The sequence below is a fragment of the Podarcis melisellensis genome (genome assembly GCF_964234715.1).
Source record: "Podarcis melisellensis genome assembly, chromosome: 3".
NCBI classification, from domain to species: Eukaryota; Metazoa; Chordata; class Lepidosauria; order Squamata; family Lacertidae; genus Podarcis; species Podarcis melisellensis.
In genome coordinates this window covers 71,122,165-71,148,464 of record NC_138530.1, presented here as the reverse complement: position 1 = coordinate 71,148,464, position 26,300 = coordinate 71,122,165, and the positions used below count along the sequence as shown (strand labels likewise).

General features: G+C 39.7%; 1 protein-coding gene across 4 annotated transcripts in view; it reads right to left on the bottom strand.

Moving 5' to 3' along the window:
- Nucleotides 1-1,322: 1,322 nt before the first annotated feature.
- Nucleotides 1,323-26,300, bottom strand: part of AK9 (adenylate kinase 9) — a 55,635-nt gene continuing 30,657 nt past the window's right edge. For all 4 annotated transcript variants that reach the window (XM_081905508.1, XM_081905507.1, XM_081905509.1 and 1 more), the window contains 20 exons: nucleotides 25,617-25,700; nucleotides 24,549-24,755; nucleotides 23,727-23,869; nucleotides 22,169-22,381; nucleotides 21,259-21,525; nucleotides 19,883-20,004; nucleotides 18,411-18,630; nucleotides 17,207-17,269; nucleotides 16,199-16,414; nucleotides 14,283-14,501; nucleotides 12,346-12,559; nucleotides 11,614-11,815; nucleotides 9,467-9,613; nucleotides 8,524-8,744; nucleotides 7,060-7,256; nucleotides 4,608-4,777; nucleotides 3,580-3,678; nucleotides 3,390-3,492; nucleotides 2,727-2,841; nucleotides 1,323-1,826 (listed from right to left, as the gene is read on the bottom strand). In XM_081905508.1, the coding sequence (XP_081761634.1) occupies nucleotides 1,624-1,826; nucleotides 2,727-2,841; nucleotides 3,390-3,492; nucleotides 3,580-3,678; nucleotides 4,608-4,777; nucleotides 7,060-7,256; nucleotides 8,524-8,744; nucleotides 9,467-9,613; nucleotides 11,614-11,815; nucleotides 12,346-12,559; nucleotides 14,283-14,501; nucleotides 16,199-16,414; nucleotides 17,207-17,269; nucleotides 18,411-18,630; nucleotides 19,883-20,004; nucleotides 21,259-21,525; nucleotides 22,169-22,381; nucleotides 23,727-23,869; nucleotides 24,549-24,755; nucleotides 25,617-25,700 (3,425 nt within the window). In that variant the 3' untranslated portion in view covers nucleotides 1,323-1,623. The remainder of the gene's footprint in view (nucleotides 1,827-2,726; nucleotides 2,842-3,389; nucleotides 3,493-3,579; nucleotides 3,679-4,607; nucleotides 4,778-7,059; nucleotides 7,257-8,523; nucleotides 8,745-9,466; nucleotides 9,614-11,613; nucleotides 11,816-12,345; nucleotides 12,560-14,282; nucleotides 14,502-16,198; nucleotides 16,415-17,206; nucleotides 17,270-18,410; nucleotides 18,631-19,882; nucleotides 20,005-21,258; nucleotides 21,526-22,168; nucleotides 22,382-23,726; nucleotides 23,870-24,548; nucleotides 24,756-25,616; nucleotides 25,701-26,300) is intronic.

Below are 26,300 nucleotides of genomic sequence, written 5' to 3'. Positions count from 1 at the left end.
TTAACCCGAGGTACCAGTTTAATGGGCCCCGCCTGCTAGCCTGCTCCCTAAAACAACACTGGTTTGCTCATTTCTATATATTGGGTGCCTACATTTTGCATGGACTGCTTGTACAGCAACGTGCAAATGGCTTTAGATACCTGTTAGGTCCATAAATTACCATATATATTCAATACAAAAACAGTGACAATTTGCTGTTGACAAAGGACAGCTGGACATATAAAAGGCCCCATTACCTTCAGTAGCTTAGGGCTTCATCAAACCTAAATCCGGCCCTGGACTTGCCATACCACCCAGAGGGACAGTGCTGGCAAGTAAGCGAAAGACGGGGTAAGCTACCTCTCTGTTCATGGCTGGAAGGATTGGGGCCCACTTGCTCTTGTTGCCGCCGCCACCATCCAAATGGAGGGTGCGGCCAAAGGGAGCGAAGGAGCAGGAGTCAGAGCTATATAGCAGGTTAACGAAGTAATTGACTATCCAGACAACGTTGCTTGCACATCAAGCTCAAGCGAGACATCTTGATGCTAGAAAGTATACAGGAAAAACCACTTGTTTAAATCCTAGTCTTGGCTGATGTTGATTCTTTGGTCACAGGAGAATCTTGTAGTTGCTGAGCTGGGAGGCTAAGCATAAAGGCATTACTTGGAAGCAAGCACAACTGAAATCTCTCTATAAGACCAGAAAAAGTGATAACCCACCACCAAAACACTGTTTAATGGGGAAGTTCCTGAACGGGAGATTGATGGGAAATGGTTCAGCTCAGACACCAATTTGCCACTTCATCAAGAACAGGTTTATCAAGTACAGCAGAAGATGCCACATCTTCTAAGAAACATCTGATTTCCCACTTCTATAAAGAAGGAATTGAGTGACGGGAGATGCAGGCAGGTGCAATCTCTTTCATCTGAGAACCTATTCAAAGTATATCAGTGTGTCTGTTCTGCCATATATGAACACAGTTCATACATTGACTGCATATTGGCTGTTCATATATTGACACACAATTGACTGCATTTCTTAGATGTGCCCACACATGAAATAGCAGCATGCAGCTGTTTCAGCTGCTGACAGTGTACACTATTACTCTATGCTAAGTGGCTCTCGTTCCTTAGAAGATTTACACATGCAGAAGTAAAATGACCACCCTGTTCATAATACTATGCAGAAGGGCAAAATAAAATTATTTACTCATAACTTTTCAGAATCAGTATGCAGCAAGCAATGGGTATTAGTTGAATATTGTTTAATTTCAATTAAATATAGGCAGATGTTAATACTTCACAAAGAATAAAGATAAAAAATCACTAATTACAGACCAAAAGCATTCTCTCAGTGGCTTTATAATAAAATACATTACATTTAAATATCTGCATTAACAGCATTAGAGAACAATAGTTTTAGATTGAATATTTTTCAATGACAGCAAAATAATTAAAAGCCAAGTATATTTTAGTATTAGTTGCAGAATATATGAGTAAATTGCAAACTGTCCCATTGAAATGTATGAAACTATAGGACTTTTGTTTATGTTGCTGAGGCTGTTACGCTGGATCGATCATTTATTGGGCACGATCAGAAGAAAAACCAAAAGAATTCAACATTCAAATGTGAATATATTCCAGGCTAATGAGAGGTTGGATCCACATCTTTGAGAGACAAAAAGGTATGTAATTTGTGATCAAAGTCAATAGGTCGATTTTGAGGCTCTTTATACCTCTGTGTCATTTTGATTCCCAGGTATGGGATAAGTTCACAATGATCTATGAAGCGTTCCAACTTCCTCTTGTACTTCTTTCGTATATAATCAGAGCTCCTGGGGTTATATGCTGTAGGAAGTTAAATAATACCAATTAAGCCATATCACTTTTACTTCTTAATTAATTGTGCAATTATACAACACCTAAGGACATATTATAGAATTATTTATGCAACATCAAGTGCCTACAAGATCTCCACACTGAATCCCTATCTACATTACTATTAACATTGATGGTGCAGTTGCTTCTAACTAGAAATCCAGATTTTAGGTACATTGTCTAACTTAGTTATCTAGTGGCCAAAACTACATGTGATGGAGGTAGATCCATGTAGGTCTGCACCATTAAGATGCAGAGGAAGGGGTAGATGTGCAATTTAAAGAGTCAAAAGCAGTGCACAGGTATTGGATGTCAAATCCTTCCTGCACCCCACACCTGTGCTTCCAGCTGGGCTTTCTTCCAGTATTGGAGCCAGGTGTAAGAAAAGTATCTGGAGGGATGAATTCAGAGTGCCAGGTAGGAGAAGGATTCAGCACCCATACCCCCCCCCCCCCACTTTCCACTTTAATGGGGCAGGCCCATATCTACAACATAGGGTTGTATCCAGTGTAGTGAGCTTTATGAATGTTCTGTCAGAGCAAGGATTTCTGCTAATGCAATAGAACCCTACCTTGTCACTTCTAGTTTGACCATAGACTATTCTAGGATGAATGTGTCCAGCTTGCAGGAGAATAGCTTTCCACTCGCATAAAGGGATTTCCCCTTTCTCCTATCCCAACACTCTTTCTTTCCCATGGCCTCCAAATCTCTTCTGGAGGGTTGAATGGGATATCTTATTGTATGAGCAGAACTCTGCTTGCATTGTGTCACCATGTATGTTCAACAAAATAATAAAAGATCAATGTCAAAAATATAAACTTATTTTTATTTTATTTACTTCATACTATAATAGCACATATTTTACTGTACCTTTCAAATGATAGGCTATGAACAGCAGAGCAGTTTTTTTCACACTTAGGAAAGGAAATTTTGGTTTTAAACAACCTACTTCATTCATTGCTTTTATCAGAGCTGTGGCCACACCCTACAAACAAACACAAACACTAATGTTAGTTGAGCAATACAAACACTACTCCGTGAATAAGGTTTTATGTTTTGTAATCTTTACTGCTTGGTGCTTTCATTCATAATCTGGGCCTTTAATTCTCTCCTCAAGGTCAATTACAGTGCCTTTCAGTTTTGTATCACTTTGAAAGTTGCTCAACATATTCCTAACTCTGCCATCCAAGTCATAGCTTCAGCAGCCCCTGGAGCTCTGATAAATACCTTTATCACCATCTGTCAGTTTGGAGAATACCGAATGACCTTCCAAAAGCTTACAGAGTTAAAACAAGTGCAACATTTGGGCCCTTATTTCCATTACTGTCCATTACTTTAGAAAAAAGAGGAAAGACATCAGTCATGTTTACCAGAATAAAAGAAAACCCTTTGCAAAAAATAAGACTAAAGCTGTGACATGGCTTCATTACATTACTGAATTCATTTAGCAATGTTGAGATTAGATACTGCCCATTTGAATCTTGGACCCCCAAAGTTAAGTCAATTTGAGTGTCATTAACAATAAATAATAACCTGTTCCAGGTATCCAGTCAGGGGAAGAGCTGTCAGCAATATTGGCTCCTTTATTGGGGGAAGTTTATGTGGAAGGGTCTGGTTCCAATATTTCTCTGGTAATCTAAGAACACAGAAATTTCAGGTTTTTTAAAAAGCCAAACCAAACCCAAAGCAATAAATAAAAGTAAAAAAGTGATGTATTTAGTACCTCATAAACTTTTGAAGCTTTTCTTCACTTTCAAAAATATATAGCTTGTTGCGATAAAGTACAGCATATTCAATGTCCCCAGGTACCAGTGCTTCATACCTCAAAACAGCAAATGAAAGAAAGATATCACCACATTTGCATCTCATACTTGCTGCAGTTGTTCTTTTACCCTGGTTTTAAGTGATTTGTGGCTTTAAACTGAAATTTTATATTGAGTCCAGAAATTGATTTGCAGCCAGTGAGACTGGCATAAAAGAGGAGCTGCATGCTCCAGAAAAACATTTTGGACCAGGTGTTTTCAAAAGCAGATCCAGCATGTGGCAAGAACCAGTCTTTGTATAATACTGCAACCCTATACATGCCTGCTCTGAAGTAAATCTCACTCAGTTGCAAATAAATGGGTATAGGATTGCAACCTGAAGCATGCATGACCATGGCCAGGTCTGCTTTCTCCAGAAGTCACAGTTGTTACACTTGCCTATGAAGTGCTTCTGGCCACACCTGCCACCTGGAGGAGCATCCCCAAACTATCGGCCGGATTGTTTGAAAAGAGTACAACCTCATCCAAAGCATGTTACATCAATATCCTTGGATCAGGACTTCTAACCAGGAACATTTCTGTTAAGTGGATTACATTTGTATGTCCTCATCCAGTCCATTACTGATTGTGGATTCATGTGGCTGATCTAAATTTTTAATCCATGAAGGGTAACAGTTGCATAGTTTTTTGTGAATGGAAGGTATTTACAGAACACAGAAAAGCACCTTTGGATACACCCAAATAATGCAAAGATTCTTAAATCCTATGTAAAGTTATCAAGTACACCCCCACACCATGTTCACCTTCACTTTCAACACTTTAAAATTTTATTCAATAAAGTCCAATAAATAATACAAGGTGATGCAGAATAGTAATGATTCTGCAAAGTGGAAGGTGCTGGAGTTTGCCTGTTTGAAAACTTATTAGCACAGATTGCATTTTTCTATATTCTATATTAACAGAAATCCTTGGAAATGCAAGTGTTTACCTTTGCTTCCCATCTAGGTAAGTAACTGGACAGAATCCTTGCAGTTCAGCTTGCATAGGAAATAAAGCCTTCACATCTGCTGCAGTCAGTTTCTTTGGTAGTTTATGTGGGAGAGGGAGAGGATAAGGTGCTAATGGGGGGACATATAATTCTGGATTCTTCAGGAATTTCTGCATTGAAAGCAATGTATGAGAAGGAGGAGAAACATTTCATGTTTTCATTCATGGTCAAAATCATTTGAGGCTACTTATTAAGGAACAGATGTATCCCCCCCTTTATTTCTTATATAACAGAAGTTCTGAAATTCTAGTCTACAGACCAGTGGTCCATGAGCTTCAGTCAGGTGGCATAGCCACTGTGAAAGGCAGACATGGTGAATTAAATATTTTTGATTGTATATTTGTAGCTGCTTTTATTTCCTACATTGTGTTTTATTATCTATTGTATTTTATATTATGTGGAATTCAAGCTGTAATACAATAAAATATATAAGAAATAAGATCAGCAAGAAAAATACAATTAAAAAACATACAACATATAGGAGATTACATTATAAGTCATACAAAAGGCAGAAAAATCTTTTAAGTGGTCCACCAAGACTCTTAGCAGTTTTCCAGTGTTCTTTGGGGCTGGGGACCACTGTTATACGTAACATTCAACACCAGTTGCATTAGGTACACTTCAGAATAAAGACATAATCCAATCTTGAATGAATGGATCTTTATTTGCGTCAGCAACAGCAACAAAACAACAATGTGGAAAAAAGAACAGAAATAAAAAGTCAATTATATAAAATACACTTTAGGGTCCTAAATCAACAGTCAAATAGTGGTCCTTATTCTGATTGCCCCAGCTAAAAACCTTGCAACCTTTGCTGTTACCTGCTCATCTTGATCTGCCAAGAGAAAGGACACGGTGACAGTGGTTGGGTGACCCGGAATGGACAATAAAAGAGGGGTGATAATCTCATTTCCAAGTCTTTATAAAGAGTGCAAACCAGAACGGCATGCACCACCGATTTGGGACTGCCATCTCCACAGGGACATGTGTTTTTTGGGTGGAATCTGTTGGAATTGTCCCTCTAGTGCAGCCAAAGGCAATACATTCAATCTTGTGAGGGTAAAAGCATGTCTATATTTTAGAATTGCTAGGTTATGCAGATAGGGTGCCAGAGAGTCAAAATGGGAAGGTGGGAAATAGGCATACCATGGGCAAAATTTCCTTATCGTGGCCAAGTTGTTTTGATGCTTGATATCATTTAGGTGCTGACAAATTAGACTGTTTGCTTTACTAAAACCCAAAGTGAGTAGCAGTTGTGGTGATAAACCACAAGTGTGAGGTTTTTGATAAGCAATTTTAGTCCAGGCGTTCTTGTGACAATCTTGCAGCACTGGGGATATTAGACCGGGGGGATATGAGTTTAGGCGAAGCCAATACTTAGGTGTCCTACACCAAATCCATAATTCTACCGAGGGGAGGTTAGCCTGGCGCAATGATGCGTTTGGGACACAGGGTGGTACAGAAAAAAATTGCCTTAAGAACTTTGATTGGACAGCTTCCGTAGATCTAAGGTGAGTGCCTGTCCAAATCTGAGCCCCATATAATAACTGTGATGGGGTTTAGCTTGTAACACTTCCAGGACTGAGGGTATATATTTACCACCTTTTGTGTGGAAAAAGCATGTCAGAATTTTGGTGCTTTGGGACGCTTTTTCTTTTGCACATAATCCAATCTTTGTTTAAGGGACAGAATCTAATTCTGAGAGATAAAGTAGTCCAGGAGAACACAATAAAGGTAACATCATCATGGCCCAGCTTTCGGTGAAAAAAGAGGCTATGAGGACAAGCAGGTGATATGATAGAGGGTGTGAACTTATTCAGAATAAAGGCAAACGCTTGGGTATTGCCACCCTCCTCAAAATCATCATTTCACTCAACACACACACACACATCAAGAATGCAAACATTTGGAAAGGAAATTCTAACCTAACAATGGAACTTCCCTTTCACTGGGGTCATTTTGAATAAAGGGTTTATAAAAACAAGGCCATATGACAAATGCCACAACAAAACAATGGCTAACCATTTCTTGGAGTCAGCATCCATCAATAATTCTTAACACTTCTATATAATTAAAACATTCAAAGTGCTTCCCATAACAGTAAACTAGTTTGAGTGCCATATTGCAAATGGTTGAAGCTAACTGGAGTATAGTTCTCAAATACATTTGTTAGTATGTAAGATACCCCAAAACTCTTCAATCTTTTGGCTTGCCTAAGGCCACCTAGTGAGTTTGTGGCAGAGGTAAGACTGCAGGTAGGGAGTTTCCAGCTCACACTAAGCTACTGCAGGACACCAGCTCTTTGAACTTTTATTTGTATATTCATTGTGCCAGCACCCATTTGCTTTCCAAATGGATTATGTATATATATTCTACCCCTTTTGATACTTACATCTAGTTCTTCTTGTCCAGCCATTTTGTAGTAATGTCCTCGAAATTCTGCTGCAAACTTTAGAGAAGGCGTTACAGAACAATCAACGAGCTCTCCCTTTTCTGCAAGGCTGACAGGACAATATTGCCCAAACTCTCCCAGCCGAGACAGCAGCTCTTGCGGCATGATACACAAATCGGCAATACTGGCTGCCATTCCTGTTAACAATTGGATACAATGCTGTGAAGTTTCATCTGTGACACTAAATATTTGGAAGATTATACCTATTCTACTGATATGTGAAAATGCAAAAGCTATACCAAACAATACAGAGCAAATCAGTATGTTATACTGTATATAGCTTGGTTGGCAGGTCAGTCACATTAACTTCTGTGAATATCAAGAAGTTAGAAAGATGTTTCTAATTTAATCTAGCCTCCATGAAGCAGAGAAAGCTCACCAGTTTGCAGAATCTAAAGGCTTACTACACATGATTAATTTATTAGAATGCTTCGTGCAAGTTAGCTTTACTAGCAGTATTGCATTTCATTCACAGCTGAAAAAAAATCATTTGCTTAATGGATTCTTTACATGGAGGACACTAAATTATAACCAGACTTTGACCGTATGTAGCTTTTCACTTCAGTTTCCAAACAGAATCTGGAGTCTGCTTACAAAATGCTGCTTTGAATAAAAAATGAGTAAGAACAACAACAACAACAATAATTGAAGTCAAGTTTCAAGCTGGCCCTACCTCATACTGGTGAAAGGGCAATCCGGAAGGATCCTGACTCTACCAGATAACAGCACTACCATCCCATTTACCATTTGGTTTGACTTGTAACCCCTTTGAAAGATGACGGGCAAGAAGCAGGCCAAAAATGTATAAATACAGATAATAACTGCAGAACTTTTGAATTGATAAGAGTTGTATCCAGTGTTGCATGAGCTGAAAGTAAACTTCCTCTTTCCTTTCCTCTCAGCACCCCCCCTACTCCCAACAAAAGCCTCTCCTGAGGGCCGGGGGGGGGGGATGGGACGGACCTACTGAGCACTGTGGGCTGCATCTTATGGGGTTGCAGTGGGAGGGAGGGAGGGAGGGAATAGCCCAAAATTGGCTGGAGTAAACTTGCACCTGTGGAGTGCTAGGTTCTTGCACCTGATTTGGTGTGATTCATGGGATGAGTTCTGGTTGAGAGCAACATAATGTGAACAGTGGCCAGAAATCTGGGACTCAAACAACTTGAAAGTCATGATAAAGCCCAGTGTGGACCAGCCCAAAGATTTGTAATGGGTTCATGTTCTCTTTATTATTCAAATAGGTCGTGTGCTTCTTTATCAGACTCTGAGCTTCTATTTTTAAGTTTCATATTGATCTTCATTTATTTGAAGTTAAAGTCAAATCCAAGTAACATAATAGAATTACATATAAAATCCACTAACAAGCCCGCCCCCCATTTATTTAAAACAGGATTCTTTGCTTACCTTGTCGTATTCTTTCCAGATAGATCTGGATCTGCTTGGTGATTGCTTGAGTTTCCTCAAGTATTTTGTTCCAGATCCACCATTTGCTGTGTGTTGCATCAATCACATACCAGTTTTGGTGCTGCTCCTCGTAGTAAGGTCTTATTTCTTCTGTTTGTGCTCTGTAACACGAATTCTTGATAGAGAGAATATGGGAGCTGTCGTGCATTGGATAAGGATATCTGAGAAGAGAATTTTAAGTGCATTAATATTAGGCTTTAATATCAGCCTAGTATGAGCAGTAGGTTAGTGCACAATGGCCAACTGCTCCCACTTCACTACTTCCCTGGTCCATGTGTGAGAAACCTACCAGGAAGCTACCATTAAGCTTGGCTTCCTGTTATGTCCAAACCCTAACAAGCCACAACTGCTAATCAGCCTTAAACCATGGTTTGTTGGTGGCTTACATATTGTGGCTTGTTAGGAAATAACAATACACAGTCCATTGTTTGGATGTAAAGAGAAGCCAAGTATAATGGCAGCTTCGTAATTTGTTTTTCCTGTTTCTGCCAGGGGAGTAGTGAAGTGGGAGCAACTGGACATTGTCTACCATGCTGCTCCTTCACTGTAAACTATGTTAAGCCAGAAACCATGCCTAATTGTGAAGTACAGTAGTACCTCGGGTTACATATGCTTCAGGTTACATACGCTTCAGGTTACAGACTCCACTAACCCAGAAATAGTACCTCGGATTAAGAACTTTGCTTCAGGATGAAAACAGAAATCGTCCTCTGACGGCGCGACGGCAGCAGGAGGCCCCATTAGCTAAAGTGGTGCTTCAGGTTAAGAACAGTTTCAGGTTAAGAACGGACCTCCAGAATGAATTAAGTACTTAACCCGAGGTACCACTGTATTAATGTGACCTGAGGGTGTTATTACTTCACACCCTTCATGGTGTTGCTACCTGTTAGGGATTTGTTTATCCTGCAGTGCTCTTCTGAGGACCTCCTTCACATCAATATCTAATTCAAAGATTTTTACTGGAATGATTTTCATTTCTTCAAGAAGGTCTACTTGTTTTCTTGTTACAGGGTATCCATCAATAACAACTCTGTGGGAGGGAAAATGACCACAATTCAGATTGGGTTCAGATTTATTATTTATTTTTATAACAGTAACTCTTGTTGATGAAGCCCATACACATGCCAGGATATCCTGAATCAGGAATAATAAACAGAGCCAAACAGCATATTCATTCTTTATTATTCCTGTTGGCACTGTGCCAATTTCCAGAATTATCTTAAAACTTTGAATCAGCCTTTTTATAAAGAAACATAACCAGGGTAATACATTTTGAAGGGACTGAATAAAACTAGAATAGGCTGTCAAAACATAATATCATTCACCAGGGAACTAAACAAAGTAGGTATTTTTGAGCTAGCAGGCCTCAATAATATTACAACATTGTACATAGACCTAAATTAGGAGTGAGGAACCCTTTTGGCTCCATCAGGGGCAACCCACCTGTCAGTCACATGATGTCCCTTCCCACCTTGTGTGGAGTTCCCAAGCTTCTCGGGTGCAAGGGCCATTGCCAGCCCCACAGTTTGTAAGCTTCTCCATGCTTTTCCTTTTCACCTCTAATGTCAGGGCAGCTTCAACAAACCATCAGTGCTGGGATAGAGAAACTGTTTCTACTGACTGGAAACTGCTTCTCTTCCTTGAGGAAGTCACAAACCTACTGCCCATCAGCTGATAGGTGGTTGGGATCACACCTTCTCCAGTACAACAACTATCATAAGCCCACTTTTAAGCTCCCAATTGTTCTTTGAAGCCTCAACCCACACATTATGTATGACAGATGTAAGGGAGATGGGTGTGGCTGCTCAGCTTTGCAGGACAAATAGGGAGGCTTAGTAGGCAAAGTTTGACCCTTAAGCTGGAAGCTCATCACTCCTGTGCTACGTTATAGCATATCAACTACAGAATCTGTTCCTCCTGTCCTTAATCGGGAATCTTATACAGTTGTACTTTGGAAGCCAAACAGAATCCGTTCTGGAAGTCTGTTCAGCTTCCAAGGCATGGCTTCTGATTGGCTGTAGGAGCTTTCTGCAGCCAATTGGAAGCCCTGCTGGATGTTCAGCTTCCAAAAGAATGTTCGCAAACTGGAACACTCCTGGGTTTGTAGTGTTTGGGAGGCAAAACGTTCGACTGCTAAGGAGTTCGACAACCAAGGTACAACTGTACATGTTTATAGACTAAGATAATGGCCTGGTTCACAAGTCATACTAAGCCAAACCATGGCTTACCATGAATGTGTGGGCTCCAGGAGAGGCAAATATGACCGCTTTGTTCCTCCCCAGTTGCTCTACTGCTGTTCTGCATGACGTTAAGCCATAGCTTTGATTAGCATGTACTCTGAACCTGAGTTCATGGTTTAGCTTGCTCCAGACTTACCATAAGTAGTAGGCAAGGTTTGTCCTATGGTTTAGGGCTCATGGTATGTCCGGGATAGCTAAACCACATGTCTGGGTTTGGATGACATGCTAAGTCACGGGTTAGTGTAGTGTAGCATCAGAGCACCTGGGAAGGAGCAAAGGGGCTGTGATCTCCTCTCCAGGAGTCTGCATTCTGTTGTGTTCATGCTAAGTCATGGTTTGGCTTTGTGTGTTGTGTTGTGCAATCCAGGCCATTATGTTCAATGGGATTTACCCCCAGATAAATATGCATAGGACTGCAGCCAGAGCCCTTCTCTGTTTCACCAGGACTTTAAAAAATATCTAAAATATATATTTGCAGGATTAAGAAACAAACTACGTTTCACAATTTCAAGTACGATTTTTACTATCCTCCTCCTTTAATGCAGAATACCAAAACACCCTGATGAGAAATGCTTATAATCTGCCAGCATGCGTATCTGAACCTTTATGACCAAATTGTACAGCATTATTTATTACATTTTTTGGTTTTATGTTAGGCAAGGCAGAGTTGCATGACAGACAAAGGCAACTGCCTTCCATATCTACTGGAAGCAATGTTATGCAGATGTAGTCCTAAATGTGACCCATCTGGAAGCAATGCTATGAAATAACTAAAATGAAAGTCTCTCACCCTGAGGTGTTACACACAGTATCCATCAGTGAAATATCTAGAGCCCTCACAGCAAGTTCATCAGGTGCAGTCAATCCTTTCTGCAGATGCCACTTCAATATAAGTGCTAGTTCTGTCTCTGGCTGGTTGTTTAACACCATACGGATGGCATCTCCCATGGAAAGGCGCAACAATCCATATTCTTTTGCAAACCTTTTGGCAACTGCAAAACAGTTTTGTTGTTAATGAGCAGTTTTTGACCACACCGACCCATAATACTGACCATTATGTTTTAAAAGGAAAATGATTGCGTCAATAGAGCAGAATCACAATCATATGTGACCCTCAGACACCACACCGTTAAAGTACATGGCTTCCCCCCAAGAATCCTGGAAACTGGAGTGCTGTTAAGAGTGCTGGGAATTGTAGCTTTGTGAGGGATAAACTACAGTTTCCAGGTTCCTTTGGAACAAGCCATGTACTTCAAACATATCTTGTGGATGTGTCATTAGACCTAGACGGTTATGATAAAAGCGTAAGGTTTACTATGACTGCTTTCTGAAAGCAGCCTGCTAAAGGCGATCCCTTGTACAGTTTAACATCACCCAAGAAAAAAATAATGTGTTGGAAAAAACCTAAATGGACTTACCGGCAGTATAGTTATCTGGTAGAACAGAAAAATACCATCCTCTCCATAAATGCAATACTGTTATACCTATATAAGCATCTATACACTCAGGAATCAAGACTTACCTGTAGTCTTTCCAGATTTTGGAGGCCCCACAACTGCAATCTTAACTGGCACAGTTGGCTTTGGCTTTGGCTGACGGAGATATTTGATGGGATTTTTCATAAATGTATCCCTGTTCTCTTTGCTTGTAAAGAAATAAATACAATTTCGATGGATAAGTGGAAAGCTAGGAGTATCTTGATTTTGAAAAGGCTTGATTGCGTCTCCTTCACTTAGCTGTAATAAACACAGAATTATTGATCTCCAGAACTGCTGTTGTAATTATTTTCCAATGAAAAATGTATATTCACAATTTAACAAATATTATCTTTTAATTTATAAGAATGAAGTTTATGAAGAATGAAGTTTTCCTATTTTTCTACTGAAATTACTTATGCAAGCACAAATAATTGGTGAGGAAAAGTTGGCAAGAACAGTCACATCAGTTAAACCAGGCCATTAAAGTAACCAAGCAGCTCTTTTGATGCATTCTTTTGCAGAAAACTATTATGTTAGTAAGAACAATAATAATTTAACAATTTCGTAATTTCTTCTTGGGGTGTCAAGTGCCTATTACTTTGGAAGTGAAATGTAGCTCATCCCATCTTCCTCACTGTCACTGAATGTCAAAGTTAGCAACTCCTATTTTTGGTTCAGGGCAGATACCTCTACTCGGGGCACAGCTACACTAACTTGGGTTTCTCCTTTGTTTTATATGGGCAACTCCCTTGGGGCAAAGAAAAAAGGGTCTAAAGAAAACAGGCGTTGGGTAGGCTGTCTGAGGGCTTCTCCACACTTCTGCTTGTCCCATGCCTAGAACGCATGGGTCCAAGCCTTCTAAGCATGGATCCAAGTGATTACGCCTGCTTGTCACTTCCCCCTGGAAAACCTGCTCTTTAGTGCTAAATTGGAACAAACTGCATTCTTCCTTCAGGGCAGGCATGTCCAAAGTCCAGCTCGGGGGCCTAATCCGGCAGTTTATTTCCTGGAGTTTATTTTCTAAAAAAGCGCTGAGCAATCCTAAAATACCCTTTAAAAAAGGTCATCAACTTCGGACGGCCCTCATTCATCTTCACATCATCAAACCTGGCCCTCTTTGAAAAAAGTTTGGACTCCCCTGCTTTAGGGGAAGGGCTGCAATCCAGAGGATCTGCCTTGAAACCTTGAATACAGAAGGTTCCGGGATCAATCCTTGGCATCTGCATGTAAGGCTGAGAATGTTCCGTGTCCGAAACCCTGAGAGCCACTGTCAGTCACTTTAGACAATACTGAGTTAGACGGACCAATGGTGAGACTCTGTAGAAGGCAGCTTCCTATGACTTTGGCTAAGTACTGGCCTGCATATGGTCATCTTGCCTGACAGCTCCTGAGATATGATCTTCTGTCTAGCTGAGAAAGAAACTGATGTCCATGCAGACCATGATAAGTATCACTGTGTCTGCGGCCACCACCTAATGAGAAGAGGAAGAACAAGGAAGGCAGGGAACAAGGAAGCCCCTTCCATCCACTATCTGACCTTTGAGATTCTCTACAGGCCAAACACACCCTGAACACATCCTGAACCAGCCCTGCTTTGTAATCTGTTTTTCTGGCTGGAATGTACTTGAGCTATGATCATGGTGTTTGTTTGTTTTTTGCTTGGAGGGATGATAAAGAGGAGTGTGAAAGCCTGAAGAGATTAGCCCACTGTAGAAAGCCTACTGACTGGCATGTGCCCTAGGAAGGTTGAGCAGAAGGGAATGTGGCCTTCAAGGTTAAAAGGTTTCCCATCCTGATTCTATTAGCAGCAGATATTATATTTGAACAATCAATCCTATTTTACCAATTAGAATAATAAACAATACCTAGAAACAATAGCATAGCACAATTATGCATAAGAATTGATGTAGGACTCCACATAACTGATTTAAGAAATAATGGTAAAAAACAAGCAAAATATTCTTCCCTAAAGGTTATTTACCTTGATTGGGTCCCATTGGCCAAAATTGCTTGGATGTTTATAGGCAAGAACTAGCATCTTGCGTGCAAGGGATAAGCTTATTGGATAACATTTCTCAAAAATGCTTTCACGATTTTCTATTAGGTCCTTCAGCTTTTTATACAATTGATAGCACACAATGTGAGGCTTTCGCTTGGATACAAGAGTTACTTCGGGTATCAACAATTTTTCAAGTTCCTCCTGAGAACGAAAGCAAGCAAAACAGAAATAACAACAACAACAACAACAAAGCCAAGTAAATCCTTAAGAACACGAACAGAGGCCTTCTGGATCAGACCAAAGGCCAGTCTAATCCAGCATCCTACCAGATGTCTATGGGAAACCCTCAGACAAGACATGAGCACAATAACACTCTCCCTACTTCTGCTCCCCAGCAACTGATACTGAGAGGGATACTCGGGTCACAGAAGTAACATATAACCATCATGACTAGTAGCCATTGATAGGAAGTGCAAAGACTGGAGACATGCGAAGTGAGCACCCAAACGAAACAGAATGTGTCTCAAGATGCTGACAAAATGGATCATATTTTCAAAGCAGCCCAACACATTTCAGACCATTATATTTAAAGACTGCCTTTAGCATCTTGAGACACATTCTCTTTTGTTTGGGGTAGGAGGCATTGATAGCCTTATCCTCCATCAATTTGTCAAATATCAGTTGCAACAAATTCTATTGTTTAACTATGCCTTTACTTAACCTTGCAAATAAAGCAATATATTTAGCAGGCAACACAAAATATTTAGCAGGAGACTTGTACCTATGTGTTAGGTGACAGGTTGACTTGTGATATCTGGCAAACTACCTACCTCACAATCAACAACCTACAAGGCTGCTCAACAGATCTCCAATCAAAATGTACAACTATGGGTATTAAAATTGACATAGGATTGGCTACCATAAAAATGTTGAAGGGTTGGAAAGGGTCCTAAGGGTCATCTAGTCCAGCCCCTGTGGTGCAACCTCTATTTAGCTGGGTATCACAAATCACTTTAAGTAAGCTCATTTTTTCTGTTTTTAAAGCTCCTTGAAAACATCCCCCCCCCAAAAAAAAATTCTAGCCCTTTTTAAAAGAAACAGATTATGGTATTTGAAATCATTCTGCTCGATGATAACTCCTGCAATAGCTGTAGGAGATAGGGCCAATTTATAGAAGAAGGCAAAAAGGAAGGCAAAAACCACTTGGGTGAAACAGTCCATATTATATATTTTTTTACTGGGAGGTGCAGTTAGCAGAAAATTAATGATCAGTGGGAGGGTATGTTGTGGGTCACATAAGATCAGGCAGTGGGCCAGGTGCAGCCCAGGAAGCTCAGACTGCACACTTCTGAACTAGAGATAGAAAACAATGGCTTTTTTCCTGGAAATTATGCATACTGACTGGAGAATGTGTTTACTGTACTTTATGCACAAAATTCAGTTAAAATAGGTACATTCCTCACAGCCTATTGAAGATATGTATATTGACCCTAGAAGTCAACTCATAGGTCCTTTCACCCCCCCATAAAACATTTGAGGGGGCTGCCCCTCAAAATTGATGGGCATTGCCATTCAAACTGTGTGCGTGTGCCGTGTCTTGCGATTATGTGTGGTAGGGCTTACTTGAACCCCCAATATTTTATTCCATTTGGCACATCTGATATGCAGCAGGAAATGTCTACAATTTCCTCTTCATGAACAAATTATGTATGCATTCTCCAGGAGGCAAGTCTGTTGGGGTGTTTAATTTGGCTTTGTAAAAGTGAATACAATACTGATGATTTAAAAAGAAGATATTTCACATATCTTCTTTTTAGATATAGTAAAATAGTGTCATTTAGTCTCTATTACACTTATGTTAAAGCAGAATACAATACATCAGACAATGCTGAAAATACCTGCACTGCTTGCAGATTAGTAACATCAGTTTCATATTTCTCTGAGAGTTCAGTTCTCATGCGCTCAATAGCCTCAGACTCCTGCTCCTCTTCCTCATCTTCTCCCTCATCTTCTTCTTTCGGGAACTCTTCTTCCAAAATAGCTTCAATATCATCTTCCTCCTCCTCTTCCTCCTCTTCATCAGGAACTTCATTTTCAAGCCTAGCAGCAGCCTCCTAAAAGAGAAAATGGAAATATTTAATTATTATATTATTCCTGAAAATATTTATGTAAAATAGAATTTATGGCAATGCTTGTTGATTCTTGTTCTCAGTTCACTATTTGTGTAGTGGTACAGAAAAACTGTGGTCTGGAATATATCACAGTCAATAAAAACTAATTCCTGTTGATTTTTAAGGGATTAATTTTATACACAAAAAGTGTATTATTGTTTTGCCTGTTTATTTTAACTGCTTCCAGCCCAAGTTTTCCCTGCACATTAATTTATATGCCCTAATTTCAAAGTACCTACTCCCTGACTAATACGTAGTAGATACTTGACTATATTTAGACAGCTGTCATATATAAAAAGGGAGTCTTGTGTTGGATCCAAAATGCCCTTCTGTGAAAGGAAAGCTCCTATATAATCAGAAATAGAGTATAAACAGCAATTTCTCCCAAGTCCATTTATAACACAGTTATCTTTTTTAATAAGCACCATGGATGCCAAACTGAGAGCCACTTTACAAAATCCAATATACAGTGGTACCTCGGGTTACATACGCTTCAGGTTACAGACTCCGCTAACCCAGAAATAGTACCTCGGGTTAAGAACTTGGCTTCAGGGTGAGAACAGAAATCGTGCTCTGGCGGCGCGGCGGCAGCAGGAGGCCCCGTTAGCTAAAGTGGTGCTTCAGGTTAAGAACAGTTTCAGGTTAAGAACAGACCTCCAGAACGAATTAAGTTCTTAACCTGAGGTACCACTGTAAAGTTATCATAATTTTTGTTATTTTTAATGTGTATCTTACCTCCATTTTCCTTTTTGCTTGCTCTAACAAAAGCTCTGCCCTTCTTTGAGCAACCAGCTCTGCCTGTTAAAAAGAGTACATATGAAACACACACACACACACACACACACACACACATTAACAACTGACGTGTTAAAATTCAATTTCAAAAGTTTTTCATGGGCATCTGAAGATACATGGGAAGGTTAACTTTTTCTAGTTTTCCTATACACCTGTGGAAACCAGTGCAGATCCAAATTGCAATGGATGTTCTGTGGGGGTTTTTTGGCGGGGGTTGTTTGGGGATATCCATCCCAAAGCTGGACTGTAAGGCAACATTTGGCTGGGTAGATATACTTAAGAAGGGTTCTACTAAGTTTACAATAGTATGATGAAGCCCAATAGCAATATTTCATTATTTTTCTTCATTAAAGAAATACTTCTTTATGTGGTGACCTGCATACCCTTCAACATTCCTCAGATGAAAATAGGAACATTTCTCACTCCCCCCTAGGACTGTCCATGGAAAATGTGAACACTTGGAGGGTATGAGATAAATGCAAAATTTATGTTAATAGATGTAAAATTTAGTAAGAATCAGAACCCTATTCCACTTAAGAAATGCTGAAGACTCAGTGAGAGTCAGGAGCTTTGATTTTGTTTAATCTGCACAAATCCAAACGCAACACGTGGCTAATAATGTATTGCCATTAGTTTGATCACACTACAAAACTAATCAAACTAATGGTAATGCATTTTTGGGCATGTGTTGCATTTGGATTTGTGCAGATTGTTCTGTATTGCAACACAGGGTTTTTCCCCTCTGTTGATTTTGTTTAAGACTGCAATCAGTGCATGCTTATCAGAGACTAAATTCCATTTAACTCAAAGGGCCTGGTTTTTTTTAGTAGACATGCACAGGATTGCACTGCAGTTTTTGTTCATAGAAGCCTCCTGATGAGCTGGATCATTTGAATTACCGCTTACTTCAAATTAGCACTGCATCTGCTTCAAGGCACTCTCATCTAGGCTCCAGAAGGCAAAACAATTCTGAAGTGGTTAGGATACCTATGTGCCACAGAAATTAGCTGTCCATCTTTTAGTGCTGCACCAATATTTGCTTTAAAACTCCTACAACATGAGTTTGGATCCTAAACCTGCAAGCAAGGATACTGTACTTTTTTATCTGTGATATACTGCCTATTAATAGATCCTGAATACTTACTCTTAATTTTGCCTTCATGTCTTTTATCTGCTGCTTCTTCTCAAATTTTCTAGCTTGTTTCTCTTGCCATGTTTGCACACGCTTGGGAAGAAGTCGGTCAGTAACGTCCTCTTCATCAACTTCAAGGTAAACTGCAACATCAGGACAAAGGCAGCGGTCTGCTAAATACTGAGCTTCCTCTGCTGTTCGAGGAAAACCATCCAGTATAAAACCTGTGGATCTAAATGCAAAAAAGTAACTGTCAATTTTCAATGGACTTCCCAATTAACAGCAAGAATGTAATTTCCTACTAGTAGGCAAGGGATGGGCATAGTTGGATGGAAAACAATCCAATCAGGATTCGTAAGGTCAATATTCCAGGCTCCTAAATGTATCCCTAGTGCAGCTCTGCAACTGGAGACAATATTTAGGGTAGGGTAGGGTAGATTGGCATGATGGCCACTTACTGCGAATGTTCCTTCTGGTCCAGTGTAAGGGAGTGATCCAAATGTGGATTGACTCTACTTATTATACAGAGCAGGCAGTATCACATGACACAGATTTGAATACCAAGGCTGACTTAGGAGGCTCCATTTCAATTCTGAAGTGTTGGGAGAGTAAAAATCTCTCCCTCCCCCCTCTCTTTGTGTGTGTGTGGGTATGGGTGTGTGTTTGTGCATACATGACACTGGAGGAAAACAATGGACCCTGCATGTAGACGCTGAAGGAAGAAGATAGAGAGCCTGGACAGACAGACTCTAGTGAACAGAAGCCAATCCATGGCACTTGCAAAGAGACATCTGAAGACTGGGTGGGACTTGATGCCTTAACTGACTGAAGAACAGAGGGAGCCAGGAGGAACAAACTGCTTTTGCCAAGGCAGGAGAGAAAAAACTGAAGAGATTCACTCCACCTCCCACAATCCTGCTCCTGCCTTCATCACACCCAGCCCAGCTAACACTTCCATAACCCACTGAAATTTTTAAAATATATAAGTACTACAAACAACAACAGAAATCACACTAATACCAAATCTATGAGAAACTTAGTAAAAAGCTTTTAAATAAAAGCTCGTCTAAACAGAATCTATAAATGATCTGCAAGGCTGAACTGCAGTGGATCTCATATGGTAGCTGATTTCAAAGAATAGATGGCACTTATTCTACAGCAATTTTTAAATAGAGAAGTGACTAATAAGTTTCATAATTCAATAAAACTAACAAGACCAAGCACCAGCCAGTCTTGTGTTACCATAAGTTAGGCTGTTTTTCAGATCTCCTGGGTACAGATGAAGAGAGGTACTTGTCTTGATATGTTTGACCCAGGATGCTGAGGCAGTGTAATCCTATGCATACCTACCATGAAGTCCCACTGAGTTCAATTCTTTGGATCTGAGTTCAGTGGGGCTTATTCCCAGGCAAGTAACTACAGGATTGTGGCCTAAGAGTTATAGATGGAAAAAAGCCAGACCATATTAGACACACAAAAATTACCGAAATGGTTCCTTCATCCACCAATCAAGAACAATGCCGTCAAGCACCTCCATGGGCAAGGCTTCACCTTCTATTAGATTTGCCTTGATTGCTTCTTCTTCGTCTGTTAACAGCATCTCTTTCTGTTAAAATGATCCAAAATACATGTAAGTATTTGATCTCTTCTTCGCTTGACAACTGTTTAACAGCATAAGGGTTTTATATAACTCATTCTCTTTGCTCAACATTTTTGTAACAAAATTCTGCATTTTTCCGTGTATATGACAAGGGTGTTTTTTTTTTAACCAAAAAAGTAGGTTTTTAATTGGGGCTCGTCTTATACACGAGTAGTGCTGAGGGTGTTTTCTTAATTTGGAGTCCCCCCAAATAGGGGGCATCTTATACATGGGAGCATCTTATACATGGAAAAATATGGCACTTCAATATGTTTAAATTATATTGCATAATACTTTACATACTGTAAAACAAAGGTTTGTATATGTATTGATTTCTGTTTCCTAAGAGATACATTTATGGGTCAGGTATATAGGAAAATCCAGGCTACTCTATCTATAATATTAGCTTAAATAGCTGAATCTTTTCCAAGCAACTTTGAATTATTCATTTTCATTTAGCTTTCATGGGAAATTGGATCACTATAGAAAGTGTGGAACAACGGAAGCACTGAGTTAATTCATTCAACCTGCAAAATTTTTGTTTTGTACTGGGTACAAGAGCTGGTTGGCTCATGCATATTCAACATTTAATGACTGCACTATCAAGAGATAGAAGAGATAGAAGATTTTCATACCACATCAAACACACAGAATTGGACACAGAGCTTAAACAGTTGTTGTTCCTTTCCTGAAAGGTGTCTCTATGTAGATGTTAGGATAAGTCCAAGTAGGATTCATGTTCCTCTATTGCTTGAAGCCAGGAGATGCTAGGACTTTAACAGGTTGTCTGCTTTTTCTTCCTGCTGAAGACTCAGTTCTATCCTTGGCTAAGTTAGAACCAAGAGCGTAAATGTTCTCTTGGATGTACCCCTTCAGACTTCAGGTGTGAATATGCATCCTGCTTTTAATTCACAAAAGCTACTGAACACTGCAAACTAGCACAACAGGGTGAAAGGCTAGGCCTAGCCTTTGACCTGACATTATTTATTAAATTTATAACCTGCACCATCCCTCAAAGTAGCTCAGGCAAGCATGCCGTTGTTCGACATGCGGGCAGGGTTTTTGGTGTATGTCTAGGGAGGACTGTAGCATGTGAACCTCCATCTACAGTCTAAAGTTCCATGGTCTTGATTTTGTTTATAATGGGACTTGATTTTGTTTATTATGTAAACTGGTTCAAATAGTCATCTCAGAAAGCTATTAATGTATCCTAGGTGTTACCTCTTGGAGTCGCTTAGTTTCTTCTTCACCCTCAAGTTCTTCAGCTGCAGATTGAGGGGATTCAACCATTTCTTGAATGGTAGCCTCTTCCTCATCTTCCTCCTCTTCTTCAGGTCCAACTCTTTTTCCAGTTTTGATCATGATCAATTCCTGTAGGCGCTCCTCAAACTGAATGTGGAAAATACCTAATTTGTCTGCTAACCAACGGGCACAAACTGTTTTACCTGCTCCATGTGATCCTAAAAGACATATTCTTATAGGGGGAGCCTTAAATAAGAAACAGAAAAAATATAAATATAAATGTTTGGATTTTATAAGAGCAGGTTTAATACATCATTTAAAATCCTGAGATATTTCAGAGAAAAGAACTGCTTTTGTTTCTTAAAGGCAGATTATCAGATGATTGTACATGCTTCAGTGTTGGTAACAGAAATAAATTTGCTCTCATATCCTGGTTGTATGCTTCTCATGGGTTGGTCACTATGGAAAAGAGAATAGTGGACTAAATAAGCCTTTGGCAGGGCTCTAAAAGAGGTAGTTAACAGTGCTATCCTATACATGCTTACCCAAGCATAAGTTCTACTGAGTTCAATGAGGCTTACTCCCAGATAAACTGGGTAACAGATTGCAGCCTAAATGTATTCCCATTCACTACAGTTACGCAGCATTCTTCATTCCCTTCATTCAGCTCAGTATCACACCTTTTCCCCCTTAGTAAAAATGATAGTCCATAAACGTATACTCATTTAACAAAGTTTTTAGAAACTGTAACAATTATGTCTTCATGCAATGTGCCTCCTATATTTAGGTTTCTCATAATTGAGTTAATACAGTGTCTGAGACTTGGACTTTGGTTTATTAATCTCTTATCTATAACAGACATATGAAAGAAGCTGAAAATGTTGCCTACTTTCAATGGCTCATTACGAGACACATATTCTTCGGGGTTTTCCAAAAATTTATCTCTGTTTTCTGGAGTTGAAAAATAATAGTGTTTTTCTCGATATTTAGCTGCATTTTCAGTAAGTCCTGGGTAAAGGATAAAGTTTTCCTTTAGAATCACTGGACAAAAGTGCTTTGTATCTCCCATATGTCTCTTCCTCTGAGCAGCTTTTTCTTCATCCTTAAAACAGCAAAATAATTCTGATGAGGTGTTGAGCATAACTTTGATAAGCATCCTTAAAAAATTAGTCTTCCTTACTGGCATACTTATAAGCATCCAAACGGCCGCTGAAAGCTGCATATCTACCACTGCCCCTCACCCTCAAATGTGATCAGGGTACTCACCTCTGGCAGTGCTAAACATATGTAGACAAAGTGGTGAGGTAGGAGGGGATGGGCAAGAGGTTGTTTCAGCAGAGTATGGTAATCATGCCTAGCTTACCCCCCATGGGTGATAAATGCTGTCTGAGTAAATACTCCAGCAGCTAATTGTGAGGTTGCCCCAACAACTGTTTTTTGCATTCTGCAAAAGTAGATTAGCATAGAAAAAACGGATTCTACTTGGTGGCAGCATTCACTGTAACTCTCACTGGATTGTGATGATGTGGAGCAGTCTAAAGAAAGGTAGCAGTAACACTTGCAAGTTGTATTAAATTCAGTGAGATGCGAACACATAGCGAAAGCAGTCCTGCATTTCAGTGTTATGCAGATCAGTGCTAATGAACTTGTATTGTGTGACAGACTGAATTCTGCACTTGGAATGTAAGAAGTCATTGTTTTCCATTCTACCCTGTATTTGTTGTGTGCAGCACTGTTTCTACTCTGCTGCAGATAAGTCTTCCTCCAAAAACTATCTTCATCTCGCTGCTGCTGTGGCAAAATTATGTAACTTATGTAATTAATTTTGTAAATTATGTTGTCATTACGTTATTTTATTCCATATATTTCATTCCTAAGGAAACGCCATACAAACGGGACCCCCACTCACCCCACATTCAATTAGGTATCATTTGTGAACTGAGAGCAACAACAGCAGCCAATATCAATCATATTTGCTGGCTTGATTTCCATCTGGGACATGGGACAAATAAGCTATCACAGCAATTTCTGGTGCCATTTGCAATGGAATTCTCCAAAATTCCTATTGGGCATTCAGCACAAAGCTGGAGAACACAGACCTAATTTTGCAACAAAATGTTAATTCCCGAGTTTAGTATCTCAAATCCATCCTAAGTTGGCTGTACTGTTGACTCCTAAAGTGCCCAAGAAGAGGAATGGACTTGGTCAGACACCCCTCTTCTCTAGAATGTGTCCATTATGCACATACTATCCACATTTCAATAATGTCATAGCACGTAGATAATGCTGAAGAAACCCCCCAAGTCTCAGCAATCCCTTACATGAAACAGTATAAAATATGTATTGAGGCTGAAAACGAAATGCACCATAGTCTTCAATCTGTGATTGGGGGAAAATGTATTTAAAATCATAGCTAAATATAATCTTACATTTAGGCTGTTACTTACTTCTTCCTCTTCTTCTTCCTCATCTTCATCCTCTTCTTCCTCTTCCTCTTCCTCTGCCAGTGCCTCTGCTTCAGCTTGCAAATCTTCTTGTTCTTCATCGTCATCTTCAGGACCAAATTCCCAGCCATGGTACTTAAAAGGTTCTGCCAGAGATAATCATGCTCTAATTTATTTTCTTTAAAATGCAAGTATAAAAGCATGCCAGCAGAGATAAATCATGACATAGTCTTTCACTAAAAATCGATTGAACATATAACAACTTTATCCGTAGCAGTAATGTATTATCTGCTCCTGATCCAGGCTGAGTCATCATCCACTGAAGGTTCAAACCTCAGAGCCAGAAGCTCTCGTCCATCAGCTGTCCACCAGAGACCACTGTAAGAGCAGATCCAGAGAACATTACCCCATTCCACTTGCCAGAGGGCCTGCCAAGAAGCACCATAAAATTCTAAAGCTCAGAGTCCCTTTTAGACAGAGATTGGGAACCTGTAGTCCTACATACTGTTGTAGATTATGTGCAGAGCATGTTGCATAAAGAGTAGGAACTTGTATAACCCCTTTGTTTTCACAGCCCTAGCCAGGCTGGCAAGTAGACACTCACAAGATGTTTTGCTACCTTTGGAAGTAGATCATAAGCTCTCCAGCCTACCATAAAGAAACTTTTTATGATGATATAACGGAAGCATCCTGCTAAGCCCTTTCATATTTTTTGAAAAACTAGCACTACTGCTCTTCTAGAGTTCTTGATTTATTTATTGTTTCTTCTTTCAAATATCTCCTGGTGTAGAAATAATGTCAATAAAAAACAATTATGAGACTTACGTTCCATAGATTGAATAGTTTGGTCAAGAAGCATTTGCAGAGTTTGCCCATCAATCTCCAATTCTGAAACCTGAATTAAAGGTGAGTCTGCAATTGCTGCTTCCGTTCTTTGCCATTCATGCAGAAATTGGATAATCTTGCTTTTAAGTGGATCCATTTCTACTACATCTGGGAAAGCATCCTCAGGATATTCAGGTAGCCTGACTCCTGAAAAAAAAGCAAACTGCATTTTAGACAACAGTTTGACATTGTATGAAGTATATTGCTCCCTCTAGATTGATATTCAGGCATGGGTGCCAACACTTATGTAGCCAATATGGCACCACCCTCACACAGGAGGGAGGTACCGACAAAAACTGGATACTCCACAGTGTAACATTTTATTGCAATTACCATTTCTCATAAGGTAATTTCAAATAGTGCTTTCCTTTCTCATTGGCTCTTTGTAGCACATGCTTTCAACAAATCAATAGTTCTTTTCAGCATAACATGCTGGTTATATTCAACTCAGTCAGAGTAGATAGACTGAAATTGATGGCCTTAAGTCCATTAACTGCAGTGCATCTACTGTGATTATGATTTATGTAGCATATCACCCCATATGTTTAATAATTTATTCTTCTCACTATCTGAGAATCACAATAGCCAAGTTATTGCATTGTTTCTTCATGGATATACTGCTAAAGAAAGGGGGGAAAGGAAAGAGGCTCAGTTACTTTTTATGTAGAGCAGCGATGTCACGCTGGCCACGTGACCCGGAAGTGTCTCCGGACAGCGCTGGCCCCTGGCCTCTTAAGTGAGATGGGCGCACAACCCCAGAGTCTGTCAAGACTGGCCCGTACGGGCAGGGGTACCTTTACCTTTACTATCGTTATTTAATTGCATAGTATGTCAATTCAAGTGCACAATTCTTCACTTCAAAACTGGATTTATGGTGGAGAAAGCAAGGCATGTGCATAATTGTCATTACAATATGCAACACAGGATCTCTAGATAACTGAATGGCTAAGAAAAGGAAAGAAGGGAAGGAGAGAAGAAGGGAAGGTCGAAGAAAACTTGATCTCTAACCTAGTTCAGATGCAACACTCTTCAGTGGTGCTGGTGGCTGAGGTTCTCCTTCAGTTTCAATGTGTTCTGCTGATTCTTTTGATTCTGTGAGAACAAGCAGGAAATGGTTATGCCTCCTGCATGTTTTATAGAAGAGAAGGTTAACCTGTAGCCTTCCAGGTGCTCCTGCACTACAGCTTTTCTCATCCATGACAGCTGACCATGCTGGCTGGGTAGGAGCTGGAACTCCAACTACTTCTGGAGAACCACAGGATACCCATTTGCACTTTAAAGGAAAGGTTCAAAAAGATTTCAAAATATCAAGGGAGTTACTACAGAGATACAATGCTGCAATATGCAAGAGCAGGACTAATGGTAAAGGTTGACATGACCGAAGATGTGGAGGGAGAGGAAGAAGGAGAAAGAGCTGAAAAGCATGCTTTCGAAGCTACTACAGTTATCTGCAATTTAGGAATTTAAAACATGGGTACGATACTGGTGTGTCATCAAAATGTATATTATTGACAGAGGATTTATTTTTATTAGTAATTTAATATGCAGTTGGCAGGCTGAGAAGACACAGCCACTGAATTACATTTAGAGGGACCATATCAAATCCAGCTCTTATTGCTCATTATTCACACAGTACATGCACACTATGAAGGAAATGCTCTGAATGTAATTCTTGCATGTATGTTTGTTTGG